Source organism: Balaenoptera physalus (assembly GCF_965194825.1).
Source record: "Balaenoptera physalus genome assembly, chromosome: 7".
In the NCBI taxonomy this organism is placed as follows: Eukaryota; Metazoa; Chordata; class Mammalia; order Artiodactyla; family Balaenopteridae; genus Balaenoptera; species Balaenoptera physalus.
In genome coordinates, this window is record NC_138886.1 from 42294423 (window position 1) to 42316443 (window position 22021).

The window sequence follows — 22021 nt, forward strand, 5'->3', positions numbered from 1 at the left end:
AGTAGATTTTCATTAAAGTGTTCTTATCTCTTGTGAAGGAGCCACATTAAACAAGTAAAAGAAAATCAACCTTATCTGATGGATGGCCTCCAGTTAATAGGTGAGGAACCATTTGTATTTGGCTTTGCAGTGTGTTTTTGTACTTAGATTTGAGCATGGGTGTGCCTAATATTCTGGGAATTTGCAACACTTCAAACAAATAAGGAAGTCCCACTGTGAAGACAGACTCAGAAGGAACTGGAAAGCTGACAGATAGACCTCTGTCCTTCCCCATCTACTTTGCTGAGTTCTTGTCTGTGGTGGGCCAAGACCCTCCGTGTTCTGGGATGAAACATCCCTCCCGAGCTGAATGGCTCTCTCTTTTTTTCCCACATTGTCTTTGGGTTTATGTTCTCCCAGTGCATCTTGGAGTATTTAGATATTGAGAACTGAATTATTCAGGTGTTCTTGTCACTCCACTCATGAGGAGGTAATTATGGGATCACAGCTGCTGAAAAGAGGCAGTGTGTCATTTTATGTTCATTGATTATTTATCTGCACTTCATAAGGTTAATCCCAGTCTGGATAAATTAAGTCTATGTCAAAACAGTGAACCAGATCTGTCCTTGCATTGCAGTGAGTGGCAGAGGTTGGAGCAGTACCTCAGCAGGAGAGATGGCAGTTGACAAGGGCAGTTGACATGGGAGCCCTATGAAGCTCCGCTTACCCCCAAACGTCTTCCCCATGGGCACGACCAGAGGGGCCTCAGAGAATGTGTTGCCCAATGGGAGAGGAAAGAGGAGTGGTTTGGTGTCTGGTCTAAAGCGGGTGGATGGGGAGAGGCAGCTTGATGGTACATAGATGACTGGGTGCCTTGGAAGAATGGTGCCAACCTGCATCTTATACTAAGCTTTCCAAAATAGCCTCTATTGTTGACCTATTTGGTTTCTGAATTAACTTAGAAAGAGGGGGAATGGAGCCAGATTACCGTGTACAACTGAAGATTTATGAGCCCATTTAGAATAATTCTAAAATACGATTTATTATTAGTTTCTGATTGTAAAAATAGTCTACCAAATTTAGAAAACACAGAATAAGAAGAAAACATCACTAGTATTGCCACCAAGCAGTTATTATAGTGTTACTGTTATGTGTCTGTTCTGTATGCATCAATAGATTTTGAACAGGTATCATGTGTTCATACTGCCTACTTTCTCCTCTAATAGATGATGAATGTATTCTCTCTCTATTAAATATTTTCCTAAAGCATTACTTTTATAGTTGCCTAACATGATGTGAGACAACCTTAAAATAAGACATTAGTCACTCATGACAAAGATACTTGAGTAAAAAACCCAGTTTGCATTGTAGGGAAAACCAAGCTTAAATTAAGGGTAGCCTTGTATGAATGTGGGTCCTAGGGATTTATATCATGATAGAAATAGAAGGCGCTTTTGAATTTATTTAGTCTGACTCTCTTATTGTATGTGTGTGTGTGTGTGTGTGTGTGTGTGTATATATATATATATATATATATATATAGGAATTATGGCCCATATCATTTATGTGACTGCTCCAAGTCAACTATTTTAATGGCAGAAAAGGGACTAGCATTCCTGGTATTCTTTGTCCACTATATCATATCATATGTCATATACATATCATATCATACATCATACATATATGATGTATCATACTTCCCTTTTCTCAAGACACAGTTGAACGTGTGACAGCATATACTGCAGTTAATATCTCTGGGTTTCTTTTGTGGCATGTAGGTTGGCTTTAAAATGATCTTGAGGCTTAAATTTGGCCTATGAACCAAAACCTCCAAGGGCACCCCTTTCTTTGGCTCTACAGGTTAGAATAATCTTCAGATCTGTGTTGGCTTGAGAGCTTTAGAGGCCAGAAATGGATTCTACACTGCCATTTGAGGTTATTAGCCTTATGTGCTAACTTGGAATTAGTGGAACTACAGTAAATAATAACAAATAATGTTTTATTCATAGATACTGTTCTTATCCATTAAAAAAGCATCACTTTTAAAGCAATGTGTCCATTGTACTAGACATTTTAAATGTCTTCAGTCAGCAATCACATGTGTCCCAACTCTTTCCTAGATAAACTTGAAGAACATGAAACCTGGGTAGGTAAATTGACTTGTTCATGGTCATATAACTGCTGGTCAGTGATTGGGTCCGAGTGCAGAAGATTCCTGGGATTTGCAGCCTTAAAATTTAATTTAATAAATAATCATTTGAAATTTATAAAATAGAAAGAAATAGCATCACCTGTATTCTCACAGCACAAACACAGCTATTGGTAACATTTTGGTTAATTTCAGTATTTGTTTACTTTTGGAAATGTTGTATGCTTGAATTTTTTTTGTGTGACGTAATTATTGATCAACCTTTCTTCTTTGAACCCCTACTATGTTGAAGGTCCTGAGAGCAAGAACTGCTAATAATATATTTAGTGGGAATTGATTCATTTCCTGTATTTGAATGAGTTTCTCAGGAAACCTGTTGGGACTGTCCTATTATTATTATTATTTTTTTTCTCCCTTTGATTAGAATAGGGGCTAATGAAGTGAAGCTTATGGTTTTAGCCCAGCATTGCCAGTTCACTTTATACTCTCATAAACCATGTGCAAATGCATCATGATACTCATAAGCTAGAGTGATAGATCACTGCACAATTAATAAGAAAACGGCTCTACCCAAGTACGTGTTCTGCCAATGGCAGGCCATCTAGTAAAACCATTTCTTTATATAATACTTGACCTCATGTTAAGATTTTCTTGTGTGTTTTTATCTCATTTTTATCCTCACAAGACTGGGTCTTGAGGAAGTCCAAATAGGGCTCTAAACCACCTTTTTTTTTTTTTTTTTTTTTTTTTTTTACTTCTGACCAAAAGACCAGTGCTCTTTCAGCTCTTTTACCAATTCTGTTCCATCTGTGATGTAAAGTCCTCTGTAAAGGGGTAGGATATATTTTTTTCGGTTTCTTTTTAACAATTTTTTTTCTTTTTACAAAATGATACCTGTTCAGTGCATTAAATTGAGAAAATATGTTAGTAAAAAGAAAAAAAGAAAAGTTGCTCATCCCACCACATGGCTAACCACTTTTAACACTTTATTATAAATCTTTCAACCCTACCTTTTTCTATGTATAGATATTGTGAGTGTGTGTGTATGTGTGTGTGTATGTGTGTGTTTCTGGTTGTGTGTAATTAAGTTTTCAAGAACTGGTATGATGTTTCCATATGGATTTGTAACCCACGTTTTCCATTTCCATGTTCATTTATCATAACATTTTCGTACTTAATTAATGTAATAAAATACCATTTTTCATGGCTGCATGATCTCACATAATTTATTTTACCCATTCCCTATTGTTGAATTGTTTAGATTTTAATTTTTTGTTGTTTTAACCAATTATGGGATTCGTATGCTGTTTAGCTAATATATGCAAAATTCATAATTATTTCCTTTGGAAAAGTCCCTAAGAATGGAGTCACTGGGACAGGATATGTGCAACATTATAAGACATGATAGCTATTACTGAATTTCCCTGAAAAGCTGTAGCGATTTTTATTTCCTCTAGAAGTGTGCAATGCCAGTTTTCCCCTAGATTTCTGAGTCCTGAATATGATCGTTTAAAAAAATCTCTGCCAATTTAATAAGTGAAAATTAATTACACCATTGTCATTTGAATTTGTAATTCTTTTAACATTAGATGAGGCTAAATTACTTTTTAATTGATTAAAGTTTTTTTCCCGAATTTCCCTTTATTGGGAGATTTTTCTCACTTTTAAATATGATTTGAAAGTGTGTTTTATGCAATTTACTATAAACTCTTCACAGTTTTGCAGGTAGTTTGTCCCAGTGTATTAGATCCTACTTTCAATGCTTTGTGTGTTGTGGGAGTTCAAACCCTTTGTAGAATTGCTTTCACAGCATGAGCCGACACAAAGGTAAGTTAATGAGGTCTCCTATTTCTGTGGGACCATTTTATTATTAATATTTTTATAATGTATTATAAATTTATAAAATGACCTGATCAGTCATCCAACCTGGAGTTAGTCCTCTCATTTTCTCTTGTAGTCATATAACAGGCATTACCTATAAAACGGCACAGGCTGTCTGATGCGAGCCGCTGTCCTGACTTCCTCTCTAGCGTAAGGCAGTGAAGGTCCCAGTCCAGAGTCTGTGAGATAAATGTCACTTCCAGGAGGTAACACCTCTAGCTCTTGACTCTGTAGTGTGCACCCTAAGGGATATTAGGACTGTGCGCCAGCCCTGATACTCATTTTTATTCCATGTCCTATATTCTTCGCCTTCACAGCATCTCTTCAGCTCTTTTAATGCTGTGCTACAACCCTCTTCTATTCCTGAATACCTTTAATGGGACACCCATGTGTCTCAGGGTGCCTAGCACTGTTGTGGTTGACACAAATTGTCCTAGCATAATTGTTAACAGTACCCCTTTCACTCTCAAAAGGTGACCCGTTTGGTCACCCTGATCTTTAAGTATTAGGACATCAGTGAGTACATAAAATTGGAGTAATTCAGTCAGAGTCATTTAATTGACTTGGTAAAAAAAAATGTAATTATGTAAAAAATGTAATGTAATCTTGCCACATGGTCTTTGTATTCTTAATATGCGAAAGAATTCAATGGCCATGTCTCAAAATACCTAGCATATTATGAAATATCTTCTTTATGGCGTTATATATTTGATTCTTAAGACTTACTAATTCAAGTTGGAAGGAATAATTGTTCACTTTAAAATTAGGTTGAAATCAAAGTTCCACAATCACTACCTCCCCCCGCCAGCCCCCAGGGCTGATTATAATGGCTAATGAACTGTGGTTTGGATTTAAATATTTTTCCTTTTCCTCAGCGGTTTAGATTATTGGTTTCTGGGGGTGACTTGAGAGAGAAAAGGGATCTCTGATATTCTGGAATTGCTTATGCTTTATACAGTCCCAAAGTGGTAGAATTGATAAGACCTTAGACAATGAACAGTAGTTTGACACATCAGTTGTACCCTTTCAGTTTTTAGTTAACTTTAGTCAAAGTAAGTGAACTTTCAATAAGGTGACTGAAATATTCCTGGAGAGGTTTGAAGAACACAGTTCTTTGTGATGCGGATCACAATTTTCTGATCAAACTGAAGGCATATGGCTGAAGCCCAGCCGTCGCATACGTTAATAGGATTTGGAAATTTGCTTCTGGCCCAGTGGAGCTTCTGAGGTGGTGTACAATGGCCATTGCCAGAAGAAGCCCTACATGTATGTATTTCTTCAGCATTTCTAGAACCTTCCTCACTCTTCATTCCTTATGTCGGATTAGGAAGATGGGGGGGAGGTGGGGACGTAGCTGATACTGGAGCAGCGGTGAGAAAGAGGTGACACTGCAGGCATGAGAGGTTCCGTTTCTCCTCGTCTTCCACAGTATTCTAGGCAGGATCGCACACCAGCCCTTCTCTGCACTCCCCTTTCTTCTTCAGGTAGCCGTGTGCGTGTAGAGAGACAGTGGGCCATCTCAGTCCCATCTTCCTGGTTCCCACTGCTCTTTCCACCCCATCAGAAGCTTTCTTCAGTCAGCCAGTGCAGGAGATGCCTTTGTCCGCTGTCTTGAAGATTCAGCTGTGCATACTTAGCACCATTTCCCTTCCATAGGCCCAACCAGATGATTTCTGGAACTACACTTCTAGTCTCTACCATGCCCTGGAACTGCATTTGCCAACATAACACATCTAAAAGTGGCCCATCAGCTTCACCCTGAAATGAGTGTTTCCTTCTGGATCCCCCATTCGCGGTAAAGGTGCCCCAGTTTCCCCAGTCTCCCGACATGAGCCACGGTGTCCTCTGTGACTCCTTTTTTCTCCCCCTCCACCACAGACCAGAGCCACACCTGTCTGTTCTGCCTTTTCAGTATTGTTCCAAGTCCTTCCTTCTTGCCCATTTTCCCTATACAATTTCCGCCTCAGACCTCTCCTGTCTGGACCTTTGCAATAGCTTTCTTTGGTCTCATTTCATTGTCTTGTTTCTCCCCTGCAAAACCTGAACTATCCATCATGCCTTGCCCCTGTCTTCTTAATGGATTCCTAGGATGGAGTTCACACCTCCTCAAATATTTTCACTGATTCCTCATAGGCTGTTGAATCAAATCCAGACTCTTCAGCATGTGTTAGTGGAAAAAGAACAAAGCAACTACAGCAAAGCCCGAATATGACTATATACTTTAAAAGGAGAGGGAATGCATTTAGCAGCAAGCTCTTCTAATAAGTAGTCTGATATTTTGGTGAGTTAGGTGTTTGGCAGCTCATTGAAGTTTCCTTACCCAAGATGAAAATGTTCTAGAGTTGATTGTGCTGATGGTGAATCTACTATAGACCATTGAACTCTACACTTTAACCGGATGAATGGTAGGCTATATGAATTATGTCTCAATGAAATTGTTATTAAAAAATTTGTTACCCATACTTTATAAAATTCCAGTGGCATCTGTTATAGTACAATACAAACAGCAAGCAATGACTTAATCACCTTCATAATATTTATTAAGAAGAATGCATGACAAGGGGATGTTTCCTCACCTATATTCTTAACTTTTGTGTGAGGAATATCCAGAATATTGCAATAGTCATTTCAGTTAATATGTAGTGTGTTAACAGGCTTTTAACTAATCAGTGGTGAGTATACTTGGAAAAGCTGTAGGTAGATCACAGGGTAAGCAAGTGATTATAGTGTCAGCATTAGGCTAAAGCATTTGGATTTTGAAGCCCTGCCCCAACTCTATGTGTGTGTGTGTGTGTGTGTGTGTGTGTGTGTGTACACACACGCACACAAGTGCACATTTTTAATGTGTGTGGTTTTACAAATGCCTGGAAATAATCACTCTACTTAGCAAGGCCTAGTGATTCAATATTTCCTTTTTTAAAAATTTATTTTAATATTTTGCATTCAGTTGATTGAATTTTTGCCAACTTCTTTACTGGTTCAAGTAAGCAAGCCCTGTCTAGGTAATGCAGTCCTTCATTAGATGCCGTAAGAACTTTTCTATTTTTTCTGTGATGAAAGAGAAAAGGCTGCACATAAAACGGTTGGTTTCTGATTGTTTCGTTTTTACTCAGACTATTGTTACACAACCTCAAATGTTATATTAATGGATTACTAGGTCAGTTTATAAGAAATCACATATGAGTATATACTAATAATAATTTGGGCAACATTTGTTGGGTCATGGGGCCTTAAACCAAGAGCTATTCGTTATCTTGGATTATGAGTCTCTTTCCCTTTAACTCTAATTTTTGTTTCTTGGAACAATCCCATGGATTGTGTAGCAAGAGGAGAGACTCAATTTAAATTAAGAGGGTAATTAGTTTCACTTCCTCTTTTATCAGTCAAATGGTAGGAAGTCATCATATGTGCAAACCTTACTAAACATTACTAAATTGCACCAATGTGCTTTTCTCTTTTACTTCCTCAAGGAGCAAATCTGGTTTTAAGTCTGCCCTTTCCTTTTTCCTGCCCACTGGTTTATACGTTTCTAGGTGTGATCCTTCTGAGCAAAGAGTGTGTCATATTCTCCTTTCAGTAAAAAGGCATATTTCCACACGTAACTTTCTAAAGAGTAAGGAAAAAGGCCTTTCTTGTTTGAGACTCAGGTTGACCATTGCTATTTTTGAAAAAACCGGTAAAAAGCAGAAGGCAGAGCCCTGCTCCATTACCATTCTGCTGCATGTCTGTTATTGTCATTGGCTTGAACAGTGGAGAAACATATGGCCATCAGGCAAAATAAATTAGAGGACAAAATTTAAATTAATAAAACAAATCATAGGGCAACCCTTTAATGGGCTGGGGAAATTGTCTTGACACCAATTGGTGGTACCAGATGTTGTCCCTCTGTCTTTGGGCAGCACATGTCAATGTCCAAGGTGCATCACTGGAGATCGCTTTGGAGTGTTCATATCTAAAACAGAGGGCATCTCATGTCCCTGTCTTCAGAGCTTCCTGAGCATTAACTACAAAGGGGCCGCTTCCTCCTCCATTGCTAAATGTGCCAGCTTTTTAAAAAAGCTGAATCTTAAAAATTATTTTTATTTTATGCTTCTTGGGGAACGGAGAAGCCTAATGATTACCTAACGCATCTCTCCATGGTGTGTTTTGGAGTCTTCCCAAATGAGCCTTTTGGAAGTGATTAGTTTTACGAGTCTTTGGCTGGGTGGTATTCATGCTAATAATAATGACACCCACAGCAGGTACTATGGTTTTTGATCAACATTCCCCCCCAAGAGACAACTTTAAAAATGTGAACAATGCATAGGTTTGGCTCGCTTATGTGTGTGTTTTCAAATCCTGTTCTTTCTCTTCCTTTAAGAGAAGGGAAACATTTCTGTAAGTTTAGTTTAGCATATCGCAGATGCCACATGAACTTTTAAAAGTCTCTGCTAGCTTGATAACCGCTCTCTCCATGAGTGAGCAGATTCACTAACTCTTGTTATCCATGGTGCAGTCTCTTCAGGATCCTTTCCTAGTTTTTTGCTTACTAGGCTGACTTGGAACATACAGAAACCCTTCTTAGTATTCCTAGTGTCGTTAATTGAAATACTAGAGTGATAGTAACTCAAAAAGCATGCGATCTGAATACCCGTGTATCTTGTGAGACAGCCCGGATCATTGCTTCTCTTAATCGGAGCAGTGCCTGCTCGCTCCCTCCAGCACCTTAATTCTCCTACCTCAAAAGATAATTATTTTTAGAGGCTCAAAGTGAAGAACCACATGAGTAAAAGAAAAAAAAAAAATCTTGACATATTAACCTTGAAAGAAGGCCACTACAGTTTTAAGTCAAGTCATTGGAATTAATATTTGAATACATAGTAAAAATAATAGGTCAGGTTTTCCCCCTGCCTCATGAGAAATATAATGAACGATTTTTAATGCTCTCTACTACGTACAGAGAAGGAAAATAAACATAAGATCCAAAAGCTGGAGGTAGCCCTTGAGGTCTTCCAGGCCAGTTCCCCTCATCTTCAGCGTTTGGAGGCCAGAGGACCACGTGAGGATCTCTCTTGCTGGTGTGGCCAGCCCCGGCGGGTACTCTTCCCACACGCCTGCCTGTGTATCTCTTCCGTGGAATATGAAATGAAGTGGAAAATGGCATTTCAGATCTGCCCTGGGCCTGTTCCTCCACTACAGATTTAATTTGTTGCTTTCCTTGAGGGAGGGCCACACGAGCCATTCTATTCTGAGCAAGTATTTACTCGTCTGATGAGGCCTTCAGAGTGCTTTCCAGAGTGTGATGTCTGGTCATTTTCCAACCAGTGCATTTTTAAAGTATGCAGTTTATGATTATGTATAACCTAAAAATCTGGACCACTTAACTATTCACGTTTTTTATTTTCTGAAAAAATCAATGTTAAAAGTCTGTGGGTGGATATTTATTCTGAAGGGTTCCTACTTCTTAAAATGTTATGATGATGATTTGGTATTTTTATGGTATCTTCATGCATCCCAAATAATATTCCTTGAAGTCCCAGTTTTCTCTAAAGAGGTGTACATGTAGCAATATCAGCATCTTGTAAATATAAACAAACAGATAAGTGTGTGTAACTTAGACCTTAAAAAGTTTCATATATTTTTACATGAGGAACTTTATCTTATAGGAAGTGAAATTATAGCCCCAGTGTTGCAGTCTGCTCTGACTCATCCATTAGCATAAAGACCTCAGTCATGGCTTTTGTTGCTTTTGTTGAAGGCCCAGAGAATATAGGACACAAGCTGAATCTTGTATTTCATGTATGTCCTCCACGTAAGTGCAGCAGACGTTGTAAGTGTACAAAAGTGGTTCTCTTTGGAGTGAATAAGCATTTCAAACTGAACATGCTTCTCTCTGCCCAAATCTTTTCCTTTTCAGGCTTCTCTAAGAAACTAGGGCGTCCATCCATCTAGTTACTCAGGCCAAAAATCTAGGAGTTATCTCTGTTTTATCTCTTCCCCTCACCACCCATTTTTCATCCAACTCCAGACTGGATCCTGAATTGTTCCACTTTTCTCCATCATGTCTGCTGCCATCCTGGTCCAAACTACCATTATCTTTTGCTTGGATTACTGAAATACCCTACTTGCTTGTTCTTACAATCCATTCTTTTCTTAGCTTAAATCAAACCATATCACTTCCCTGGTTAAAATTCTCCAAAGCTGTCTAGTGCACTTAGAATAAAATCCAAGCTTGTTTCGTAAAATACAGCACCCTGTGTGACTTAGCCTCTGCCTAGCCTCTGCCTTTGTAGCTGACACTCCCATGTTCTCTCCTCCCTCTTTCCCAGTAACTGCTACACCTCGGCCACATTACCCTCTTGTACCTGCAACGTACCAGCCAAGCTTGTTCCCACTTTGACCTCTGAGTCAGCTGATTTACTGCCTGGAATGGTGTTTCCATTTTTTTGCTGTTCGAATCCGTGTGTGTGTGTGTGTGTGTGTGTGTGTGTGTGTGTGTGTGTGTGTGGCTAGATCTTGAATATTCAGGATATTCAGGTATCAGCATTAAAGGCACCTTCTTAGAAAGGCTGTCTCTGGCCTCCCAAATTAAAGTCACTCCTAAGTCACTCTGTATTTCATTTTTCTTTAATTCTTCAATGCATAGCACCTATCTCCATCGGATTTTTTTTTTATTCATCTATCTTCTATATGTCATCTGCCACTCACACTATGTGTTCCCCTTGTGAAAACAAGGACGGTGTGTCTTATGTTCTGATACCTACAAGAACGTATGCATTCACCCAACAAAATGCAGCGTGTACCCAATAAAATGGTGAATAAAGAATTCAAGCTAAAAATATCCAAACACTATAGCTTTAAATATTGAGATACTGGAGATGATTATCTCAGTTAATTTAGGGAGTGGAGAATTAAAATCAGGGCCTAGACTAAGGTGAGTAAGGTACTTGCCTTGGATACAGAATTTAAAGCAGCTTCTCAGATGCCAATGTGGCACAGTGCAGCTCTGTGCTTTATTATAAATAAAGTAGCCTTATTTAAAATTGTGGTATTTTGTTCATCATGGATTTGGGAGGCATTAATTTTCACTTTGAAAAATACTGAATTAAACTATTCTCTTGATTACTTAGTTTTTGCCTTTCCCCCAGCCCTGTATCAGACTATTCTCTCATTATTCTGCTTGATTTTACACTGAAAATTATAGGCAGTGTTTATTGAGTAACCCACTGAAAACTCGGAGCTGAGCAGTAGGTAGTGGTATTTACAGATGAGGAAACAGGCTTTGGGAGGCCAGGTACCTTCCCCAAGGTCACAGAGCTGTAAAGAGGAACCAGGATAGGCAGCATATGCAGAATATTTCATAAGGGTAGAAACAGATTTCTGAAGTGGGAGAGATTAGGATCTAGCTACGTGGAGATAGGGTCAGATCCCACAGGTTAAGGGTTCAATCCTACAAAACTGTTCTTCACTTCAGATGCCAATCTCAAGTCCAGGTTGTTACCTGTGCTTCTGACCGAAGGATTGTAAATCAGATGTTTCCATGACCCCCTTCTTGGGTTGGATTAATTTGCTTGAGCAGCTCACAGAACTCAGGAAAACATTTTACTTACTAGAGACTGTGGGTTCATTATAAAAGGATGTAACTCAGGAACAGCCAGGTGGAAGAAATGCATAGGGCAAGGTAAGTGGGAAGGGGCACAGAGCTTCCATGTCCTCTCCAGAGTGTGTCACTCTCCCCAAATCTCCACGTGTTCACCAACCCGGAAGCTGTCCGAACACTGTCCTTTTGGGTTTTTATGGAGGCTTCATCATATAGATACGAGCCATTAAACCACTGGCCATTGGTGATTGAACTCAATCTCCAATTCCTCCTCCCTTCCCCAGAGGTCAGGGGTGAGACTGAAAGTTCCACTTCTCTATTCCTGGTTGGTTCCCCTGGTAACCAGTCCCCATCCTTAGGCACTTTCCAAAAGTCACCTCATTAACATAACAAAAACACCTCTGATGCTCCCTTTGCTTTTGAAATTCCAAGGGTTTTAGGAGCTCTGTGCCAAAAACTGGGATGAAGACCAAAATAATATTTTTTTTTAAATATCTTTATTGGAGTATAATTGCTTTACAATATTGTGTTAGTTTCTGCTGTGCAACAGAGTGAATCAGCTATATGCATACATATATCCCCATATCCCCTCCCTCTTGCATCTCCCTCCCGCCCTCCCTATCCCACCCCTCTAGGTGGTCACAAAGCACTGAGCTGATCTCCCTGTGCTGTGCGGCTGCTTCCCACTAGCCATCCATTTTACATTTGGTAGTGTATATATGTCCATGCCACTCTCTCACTTCGTCCCAGCTTCCCCTTCCCACACCGTGTCCTCAAGTCCGTTCTCTATGTCTGTGTCTTTATTCCTGCCCTGCCACTAGGCTCATCAGTACCGTTTTTTTAGATTCCATATATGTGCATTAGCATACGGTATTTATTTTTCTCTTTCTGACTTACTTTACTCTGTATGACAGACTCTAGGTCCATCCACCTCTTTACAAATAACTCAGTTTTGTTCCTTTCTATGGCTGAGTAATATTCCATTGTATATATGTGCCACATCTTTATCCATTCATCTGTCGATGGACAATTTAGGTTGCTTCCATGTCTTGGCTATTGTAAATAGTGCTGCAGTGAACATTGTGGTACATGTGTCTTTCTGAATTATGGTTTTCTCAGGGTATATGCCCAGTAATGGGATTGCTGGGTCATATGGTAATTCTATTTTAAGTTTTTTAAGGAACCTCCATACTGTTCTCCATAGTGGCTGTATCAGTTTACATTCCCACCAACAGTGCGAGAGGGTTCCCGTTTCTCCACACCCTCTCCAGCATTTATTGTTTGTAGATTTTTTGATGATGGCCATTCTGAACGGTGTGAGATGATACCTCATTGTGGTTTTGATTTACATTTCTCTAATGATCAGTGATGTTGAGCATCTTTTCATGTGTTTGTTGGCAATCTGTGTATGTCTTCTTTGGAGAAATGTCTATTTGGGTCTTCCACCCATTTTTGGATTGGGTTTGTTTTTTTGATATTGAGCTGCATGAGCTGCTTGTATATTTTGGAGATTAATCCTTTGTCAGTTGCTTCATTTGCAAATATTTTCTTCTATTCTGAGGGTTGTCTTTTCGTCTTGTTTATGGTTTCCTTTGCTGTGCGAAAGCTTTTAAGAATATTATTTCTTATTACAAAACACTATGTCACAGTAATGTTGCTTTAAAAAAGAAAGTGGGGAAAGAAGTATCTGATGGATGTGTCAACTGGTACTACTATAGGATGGCCAGAGCCTTTACAGCTCTTTCACCTAATTGCGTTTCTATGATGTTTTCCTTATCACAACATTATTTATAAAAGTGAAAAATCAGAAGTACTCAAAACGTGTTGTGACGGGAATTGTTAAAATTATCACACACTCTTAGGATAACATTTGCTTAGAAAAGGAATCTGGAAAGCAATATACCAAAATGTTCAGATTTCAGCAATTTTGAAAACTCCTCTTCTGTTTTTCTGAATTTTCCATAATCAATATTTATAACTTTTTAAGTTGGAAAAATGTTTTATAAAAAGAGAGTTTACAAGGACATATGATCAAGAGCCCTGGACAGACAGGAGACCTTGGTAGATTACAGTCCATCTTCCTCCTAATTAGTTTTCAACCAGCAGAAGCCTTGAACAGGTCACTTTCCTTCCCTCCTTTGTAAAATAAGTGAGTTCAGGGCTTCTTAAACTTTTTCTCCGAAACACATCCCGAGGCAGAAGAGAGCGAACAGGCGCTCCTGGAGGAGGAGGGGTCTGGGGGTGCAGGGGAGGTTGGGCAGGTTGGCTCAGAGTAAACTTTTTGAAGAAGTTTGGCCTGAAAATTCATGGAAACTTCCTGTTCTTCTCCAAACTATACTGATGTCAGTTTGAAATGTTTTAAATTGAGATAAAATTCACATACCGTAAAATCCATCATTTTAAAGTGTACATTTTAATGGCTTTTGGTATATTCAGAAGGTGGTGCAGTCAACTGATGCTAGTTTTTCATACATGGATGTTTACAATGAACACATGATGGTAGAATGGAGATTCTAAGAAAGCGCTCTTGTGTGTTTGAGTAACCTTGGAAGCACCTTACCCAGGAGGGTTTTACTACTTCGAGAAGCCCAGGACTAGATAATCTCCCTCTCCCAAAACATTTTCAATAGATTGCATTTTCAATGCATTTTGCCTGTCATTCCTTTTAAAAACAACTGGATGAGAGTTATTATTAATAGTCCTAGTTACTACTAACCTACTCATCTATTCAGTTTCCACTCACAGTTAGTGATATTAAATTCAGTTAATTTCCATGCTACATTTTAAAAACTGTCTAGAACCTTCTTCAGCCTTGCTGGGGGTAAAGAGTCAAGTATTCCCAACCCTTGCCCTTAAAGCACAGTCTTTAAAGGAGTGGAGGGACTTCCCTGGTGGTGCAGTGGTTAAGAATCCACCTGCCAATGCAGGGGACACGGGTTTGAGCCCTGGTCCCGGAAGATCCCACATGCCGCGGAGCAACTAAGCTTGTGAACCACAACTACTGAGTCTGTGCTCTAGAGCCTGCGAGCCACAGCTACTGAGCCCATGTGCCACAACTACTGAAGCCCGCACGCCTAGAACCTGTTTTCCGCATCAAGAGAAGCCACCGCAATGAGAAGCCCACGCACCGCAAGGAAGAGTAGCCCCCCGCTCACCGCAACTAGAGAAAGCCAGCGTGCAGCAGCAAAGACCCAACGCAGCCCAAAATAAATTTAAAAAAAAAAGAAAATTTAAAGGAGAGGAAGTAATGGTGACTTTGGTATTAGAGCTGTTCAATTTCACAAGCAGGCTTCCAATTTAAGTGGAGGAAAATGGGCAGGAGGCAGAATACGTGTGTTTTTAAGTATATAACCCAGAATGTGGACAACACATGGATTGCATTTTGACTCAATGTTATTAAATCACTTTTATCTCAGTGCTATTAAGTCTTTGCAGGTGTGGGTTGGTTGATGATGTGCTTGTGGGTAGAAAATTCCTCCTTGAAATTTCTGGTTCTGGTTTATCAAAGTTTATGTGGAAATAGCCCAGGTTCAGCTTTGGTGGTGCTGAGATTCTGTATTTTAGACTCTTGGCCTAAAACAATGGACCTTAAGTACAGATACTTGGATTACAATTGAGCTCCATGAGACTTGGGTTTGTTCTTTAGCTGCTCTTTATCTGGGTGCTGGCCAATCAAGAGGGCAGGGGCATTTCGCCTGAGCTTTCACATTAATTAAAGGCTTCAGATGTAGACTTCTGATGGTTTGACAATATCTCCAAATACAGTCATGAAAGGCACTAGAAGGAGAAAACGAATATATTCATTGTACAGCTTTTAAATACCACAGTTTTTAGGACTCTATTTTGGCATTTCTTCTTTTTCCTGGGTGGGAGCCTAAAAAAAGTGGCAGTGGTGTGGGTCTCCCTGAGCCTGTAAGAGGCCCTGAGAAGGTCTATTTTCTGACTTTCTTTCAGGATAAAAGGAATGAACCCTCGAAGTTCCTGATAGCGAAGTGTTCAGTGATTGTTTTCTAGGGGCCGTGTGTGGAAATGGGTCACACCACGTTCTTCAGACAGTGATAGTCGTAACTGACATTTTTAGGGCACTGAGCAATTCTTGTGTATACGTGGATTGTGCTTCACAGCCCTTCTGATAAAAGCGTAGCCCAGGAATCCAACTTCAGTGGGAAAGAAGGAACCATTGAGTCCGTGATTGCTTTCAACAATAAATGACAATTCATTACCATTAAGAAGGTAATGTATTATTAGATTTAAAACTGTCAGGTAGGGTGTGGGATAAGAAAAACTGTCCTATGAACAATAAGGTCCTACTGTATAGCACAGGGAACTATATTCAGTGTCCGGTGATAAGCCATAATGGAAAAGAATGTGTGTGTGTATATATATATACATGTATACATATATATATGTATGTACAGCTGAATCACTTTGCTGTACAGTAGAAATTAACACATTGTAAATCAACTAAACTTCAGTAAAATAAATTTTAAAAAAACAACATGCTGAGCAAGAAGCCAAAAAAAAGAAAAAATTGCCCTGCTTTTAGAGATTAATTGAAGGGAGCTAATTACAGACTGCATCTTGAGAATGGGCCGAGTAATCAGTGTAAAGGTATAGATGGTTAGTATGAGTAGGATACATAGAATAAACACGGATTTGTGGTAGAAGCTGTACGTGGAAATCCTCTTGTGTTGAAAAGATCTTGGCAAAGCCTAAAGCATCAGATTTTATGTGTGTGAGAGAGAGCGTGTATGTTGAATGTGCCATATTCTAACAGCTTACAAAGTGATGCACTCCACAGTAGGATATTATATAAATTCATATTTGATGTTTGGCCTGCTGGAAGGACATGTGAAGTGAACTGGGATTGCTCTCTGTGGCTTATCCTGATCCAGTGGGTAGGGAAGAAAAAAGTATCCCTCAAAATGAATTATGCATGCTGGATGAAGTGGCCTTTTTAAGTACCATGATTTTTTTAAAAAAATAAATTTATTTATTTAGTTTTGGCTGCATTGGGTCTTCGTTGCTGCACGCAGGCTTTCTCTAGTTGTGGCGAGCGGGGGCTACTCTTCGTTGCAGTGCGCGGGCTTCTTATTGTGGGGGCTTCTCTTGTTGCGGAGCATGGGTTCTAGGCGCGCAGACTTCAGTAGTTGTGGCACACAGGCTCAGTAGTTGTGGCTTGTGGGCTCTAGAGTGCAGGCTCAGTAGTTGTGGCGCATGGGCTTAGTTGCTCTGCGGCATGTGGGATCTTCTCGGACCAGGGATCGAACCTATGTCCCCTGCATTGGCAGGCAGATTCTCAACCACTGCGCCACCAGGGAAGTCCCAAGTAGCATGATTCTTAAATAGTCTCATTTCTGGGTGTTTTGATGGACTGGGCTGAGAAAAGGCGTAGTACTTAACCAAAGGTACAAATAACTTTTCTAGAGAAAATTTTCAGCACATTTATAGAGACTAATGAAGGAGAAAAGCAGGACTTTTCTGGACTCACATCCTTGTGTGTGTTGATATGCTTGTTATTAAATAATATGATTGGAGATATATTCAAATTAGCAAAGATGGAGCCTCCCACCCCCTAGATTTAATGTAAGGGCTCCGTCCTAGATTTTATTTTATCAATGGCTTTGATAAAATAGGAGATTTGTATTTCTTTAGGTAAGTCAAGAGTTACTTATGCTCTGTGCTGTGAAAAGAGATTAGCCAGCACTGGATTCACAAAGCAACCTACTAGTAGAAGTCTGCTTTCTTTCATTCAGAGATAAAGAATTGTGAAGTCTCTCATTATGCTTTCCATGTGGCCTTAGGAAACATCATTTTTTATAATTTAGAACAGCTGAGGGTTTGTTTTATTGTAACAGATTTTTTTTTTTTAATTCTAATCCTGACTAGATTTTTTAAATGTCCATTTCTGGGACTTCCCTGGTGGCTCAGTGGTTAAGAATCCGCCTGCCCACACAGGGTACATGGGTTTGAGCCCTGGTCCAGGAAGATCCCACATGCTGCAGAGCAGCTAAGCCCATGCGCCACAACTACTGAGCCCGCGTGTCACAACTACTGAAGCCCGTGCACCTAAAGCCCGTGCTCCACAACAAGAGAAGCCACTGCAATGAGAAGCCCACGCACCGCAACGAAGACCCAGCACAGCCAAAATATGGGGGGGGGGAACCATTAACATGCATAAATTAAATAAAATAAAATGTCCATTTCAAACCCTGAGAATATTGTATAAGTTTATGAAAATAGGAGAAGAACATGAAATTTGGCTTACACATTAGTGAAGAATTGTTAATTTGTCTCCATGATAGAACTCTTTTCACGGAACAAGGAAGCTGAGTTCTTTGCTTGGTTGATGTTTTAGTCCATAGTACAGAATAATACTTTGACTACTTTTATCATTGTACCTATAGCATTGGCGTTACACAGATTTTCTCTTAAGTGAAGCTTGCCTTCACTTTGAATTTGCTGCATTTATACAATAGAATCAAAGTGTGAGTATTAAATTTGTGAGTGAAATTTACCTGGGAGGGATGGCCAGTCTTGGAAGATGGTACCAAGATTCAAAATGACTCCCTATTAACTGAAGTAGTATTCAGAAATTCAGAACTAGGTTTAGATGGATGAAAGTTGAATGTGGTCAAAGCCAGGTGGAGACATTTTTAGACTGCGGGCAGTAGAAGTTAATTATCCTGGATTTGGGCAGCCATGACTGTGGAAGTATTGCCAAACCCAAACTGGGCAGCTGAAGGCTGGGCTCGAGCTCTCGTGTTGCCGGTTACCAGCTGTGTCATCTTAGCTCAGATGCCTCACCTTTCCAAGGCCTTTTCTTTTCCATGAAATGAGGAAAAAGACATCTGTCTCATAGTTTTTTTTTTTTTTTAAATTTTATTTATTTATTTATTTATTTATGGCTGTGTTGGGTCTTCGTTTCTGTGCGAGGGCTTTCTCTAGTTGCGGCAAGCAGGGGCCACTCTTCATCGCGGTGCGCGGGCCTCTCACTATCGCGGCCTCTCTTGTTGCGGAGCACAGGCTCCAGACGCGCAGGCTCAGTAGTTGTGGCTCACGGGCCTAGTTGCTCCGTGGCATGTGGGATCTTCTCAGACCAGGGCTCGAACCCGTGTCCCCTGCATTGGCAGGCAGATTCTCAACCACTGCGCCACCAGGGAAGCCCCTCTCATAGAGTTTTGAAAGGATAGAATGACAGTGTATTTCAAAGTGGCAAAGTAAAAGGGTTGAACACAAATTTCTTTTGGTTCCTTTATAAGAGAGAGGATATTCAGGTGGTGGAGACGACTGACTGTTTCCCCTGTCAGGATTGGAGATTAGTCTTAAAGTGTGTATTGCTGGGAGACGGTAGACGCACGTGTACACGCTCTAGGGGGACAAGTATTAGATATATTAGTACTTTTGGGGGAGGGTCAGGAGCGAGCCCTGGATTCTGGTTTTGGGCTCTGTCATCATGATTGGCTTCCAGAAGAGTGTTATAAGAGTGAATTAGTGACTAGAAAAAAAAGCAGCAAGATTTATAGAGAAAGGGCAGAAGAAGAAGAGAGGGTACCTCCATTCCCTTGCCTTCCTGTTCCTTCATTTATTAAGCTGCCCATGCTTTCCTTTGGCTATTTGTACCTGTCAGGGTCTCAGCAGGAAACAAATGGCCTACTCCAGCTAGGTGACTGAGAAGAGTCTTGTTCAGGGACTGTTTACAAAGGTATTGACCAGGTGTAGGTAAACAGTGAGGGCTAATGAGTGCAGTAACCAGGGGCCAGCGAGGTGACGGAGCAGGTACAGGCACCCAGAGGGGGCCACCCAGCAGGAGCTGTGGCCTTTTGAAGGGGACACAGCATATCTGTGGTTCCCTTGCAGGGAGCAAACTGGGGTAATAGATACCCCTTCGTCATTCTCTTGCTCTCTGGTCTCCTCCTGGTGTCTCCTATGGACTAAACCCAGGAAGACCAAGGACAAGAGAGCTGTTGATGTGAAATCCTTCCCAGTCAGCCTCCTGGGGCACCAAGCAAGACGGTAAAATGGAGAGAGAGGATCCCTGGGTGTGTCTGAGGCAACAGGAGCATATCTTACTTTGGAGTTGATTTTTGGATCCTTTTTTGTTTCCTCTTAATCTCTCCCCATTTCATTCATTCTTGGGTCCCGTATTCCACCTATAATTGGAGTCTTCATTTAGGGTGATGTCTAGGGGCTTAGTGTAGATCCCAAGAGGGGCTAAACATTGACTGCTCTTGCCCAACACGACTTAAGTGACACACAAGCCAGTTTAGATTTCTTCTCTTACTTTCTTGATTTTATTTTGAGGGGGTAAGTCTATAAAAGCCTCTCAGCTAGGAGGAGGCCTCTTGCTCGATTCTCTTTCCTTTTCTTTTCATACCATTAACCTCACATATTAAGATTTCTTCTTGTTTTTGGTGTGGAAAAAACTGGCAGAGATTCTGATTTGATGATTATGTCTCTCGTTGGGCCCTCAGAGCAAGCTGTTGGTTCTGGGATAAGGACAATACACAGAGAAGCGATTTGGGTCTTTTTCTTCCATACTTTGAATTGCTCAGAAAGTAAATATACTGGTTTCTTTCTATAAATTGTTGATTGGTAATGAGAAACAATTTTGTAGCTTTTAAGATGCTTTCTGGGGTTTTTTTCCCCAGTATTCATGGATGGGATTATAAGAAGTTCATTTTTAACTCGTTGGAATTAATCTTGTTAAAATGGGTTGATAGCATTCACATTGCAGTGTTAACTTCATACTTCAGGGAATTCCGGATCACTTTATTAAAAGTCATGTGAAAATGATAAAGGAAGTGTTCATTTTGTATTTCAAGAAATTGCAGATCACTTTATTAAAAGTCATATGAAAAGGATAAAGGAATCGGTGACCACAGGACTGTGGGGCTAGAAATCATCTTTCACTGTAACTATGTGAGGCTTCTGTGTTTACCAAGACATCTGTAGTCATTTAAGAGTGCTTCTATGAAAACTGTAATACTTATTTGAATTTTTCATGATTGTTTATAAAGATAGTAATGAAATCCAACCACCAGAAAAACCAAACAAAATTAGGACAGATGTTGTATTCCTAGTTTTTAGTTCTCCTTTTCCACCTTTTGTTGTTGTTGTTGTTGTTTTTTTAATGCCTTGTTGATAGGAGATGGCAACGAGGATGCTGTAGTCATCCTGTGTATTATTATTATATTCTTCCATGTTTAATATCCAAAAAACTTTTTTTTTTTCCCCACATTGTTAGGAGAAGACAAAGACATTTATTGTTTTGGAAATTTCAAGGAAATTTGAAAGTGAGTGGGAGATATTAAAAAATGAAGTTACATACTCCCAAAACCACTTATATTTTAAAAAATGAAGTTTTTAGATTCATAGTTTCAGATTCACTGTAGAAGAAATACGTTGTCATTCAGTGAAATGATCTCATGTTTCCATTTTTCCTCCTCCCCACAGGCATTTGTAGCTTTGTTATGGATTATCTTCAGGCTTATGGTAACTGAAAAGGAATATTGAAGAAGGGAAAAATGAGAACACAAAAGAAAAAAATGCAGTAACAGTAAATTTCTGTGTCACAGTTAAGAGTAGGCAGAAGGAAGGAGAGTCACTGTGTCTTCTCTGGATTCAGTGGTTCCTCGGCATAACTCAGCTGACCAAAGCCCCTGGAAATAAATACAGTTGATACTTGCTGTCCTGAAAAATGCTGATTCTTATCTTATCTGGGTACTGTGTTCTCCACATACCCCGTTTTAAAATAAGAGAAAATGTCTAGAAATTTTCAGGCATTTTTGTCTTACCACTCTCTGACCAGCATTTGTGTGAGTGCATTGTCATTTTCAGATCCAAATCCTGGCTAAACACCCCAGCCTCCTGGAATCATTTCAGACATTCTCCAGGGAAGAGAGCTTTATCAAGTGTTTATTCTGTTCAAACGATGCTATTTTTATTGTGTTTCATATAAGATATGTGGTTACAAATCACTATCAAAATTCCATGCTGAGCGGCTTCCAAAGAGGTGACAGTTTTTTGTTTTTGTTTTTTTTTAAAGCTCATCTGCCTCTGAAATGGACTGTCACTCCTCTAATTCTGCTGAGCGCTCACCATAGGTGGCCTTTCCCCCTCTAGTGGTACCCCTCTCGGCAGGCCCTTGGAGATGTCACATCCAAGGCCTGTTCCCAGTTGAGTTGTCTGGGAGACTGTGAGAAGGTCTCATGGTCTGATGCGCTGCCATCATTTCTCTTTCAGGGACAGGAGAGAGTGGCAAGAGTACGTTCATCAAGCAGATGAGAATCATCCACGGGTCGGGCTACTCTGATGAAGACAAAAGGGGCTTCACCAAGCTGGTGTATCAGAACATCTTCACGGCCATGCAGGCTATGATCAGAGCCATGGACACGCTCAAGATCCCCTACAAGTACGAGCACAATAAGGTA

The 22021-nt window shown here is 40.0% G+C and overlaps 1 protein-coding gene across 1 annotated transcript in view; it reads left to right on the plus strand.

Moving 5' to 3' along the window:
* GNAQ (G protein subunit alpha q) overlaps positions 1 to 22021 on the plus strand; it is a 287397-nt gene that overhangs the window by 77948 nt on the left and 187428 nt on the right. The window contains exon 2 of the mRNA XM_082471076.1: positions 21834 to 22018. Coding sequence (XP_082327202.1) covers positions 21834 to 22018 — 185 coding nt within the window. The remainder of the gene's footprint in view (positions 1 to 21833; positions 22019 to 22021) is intronic.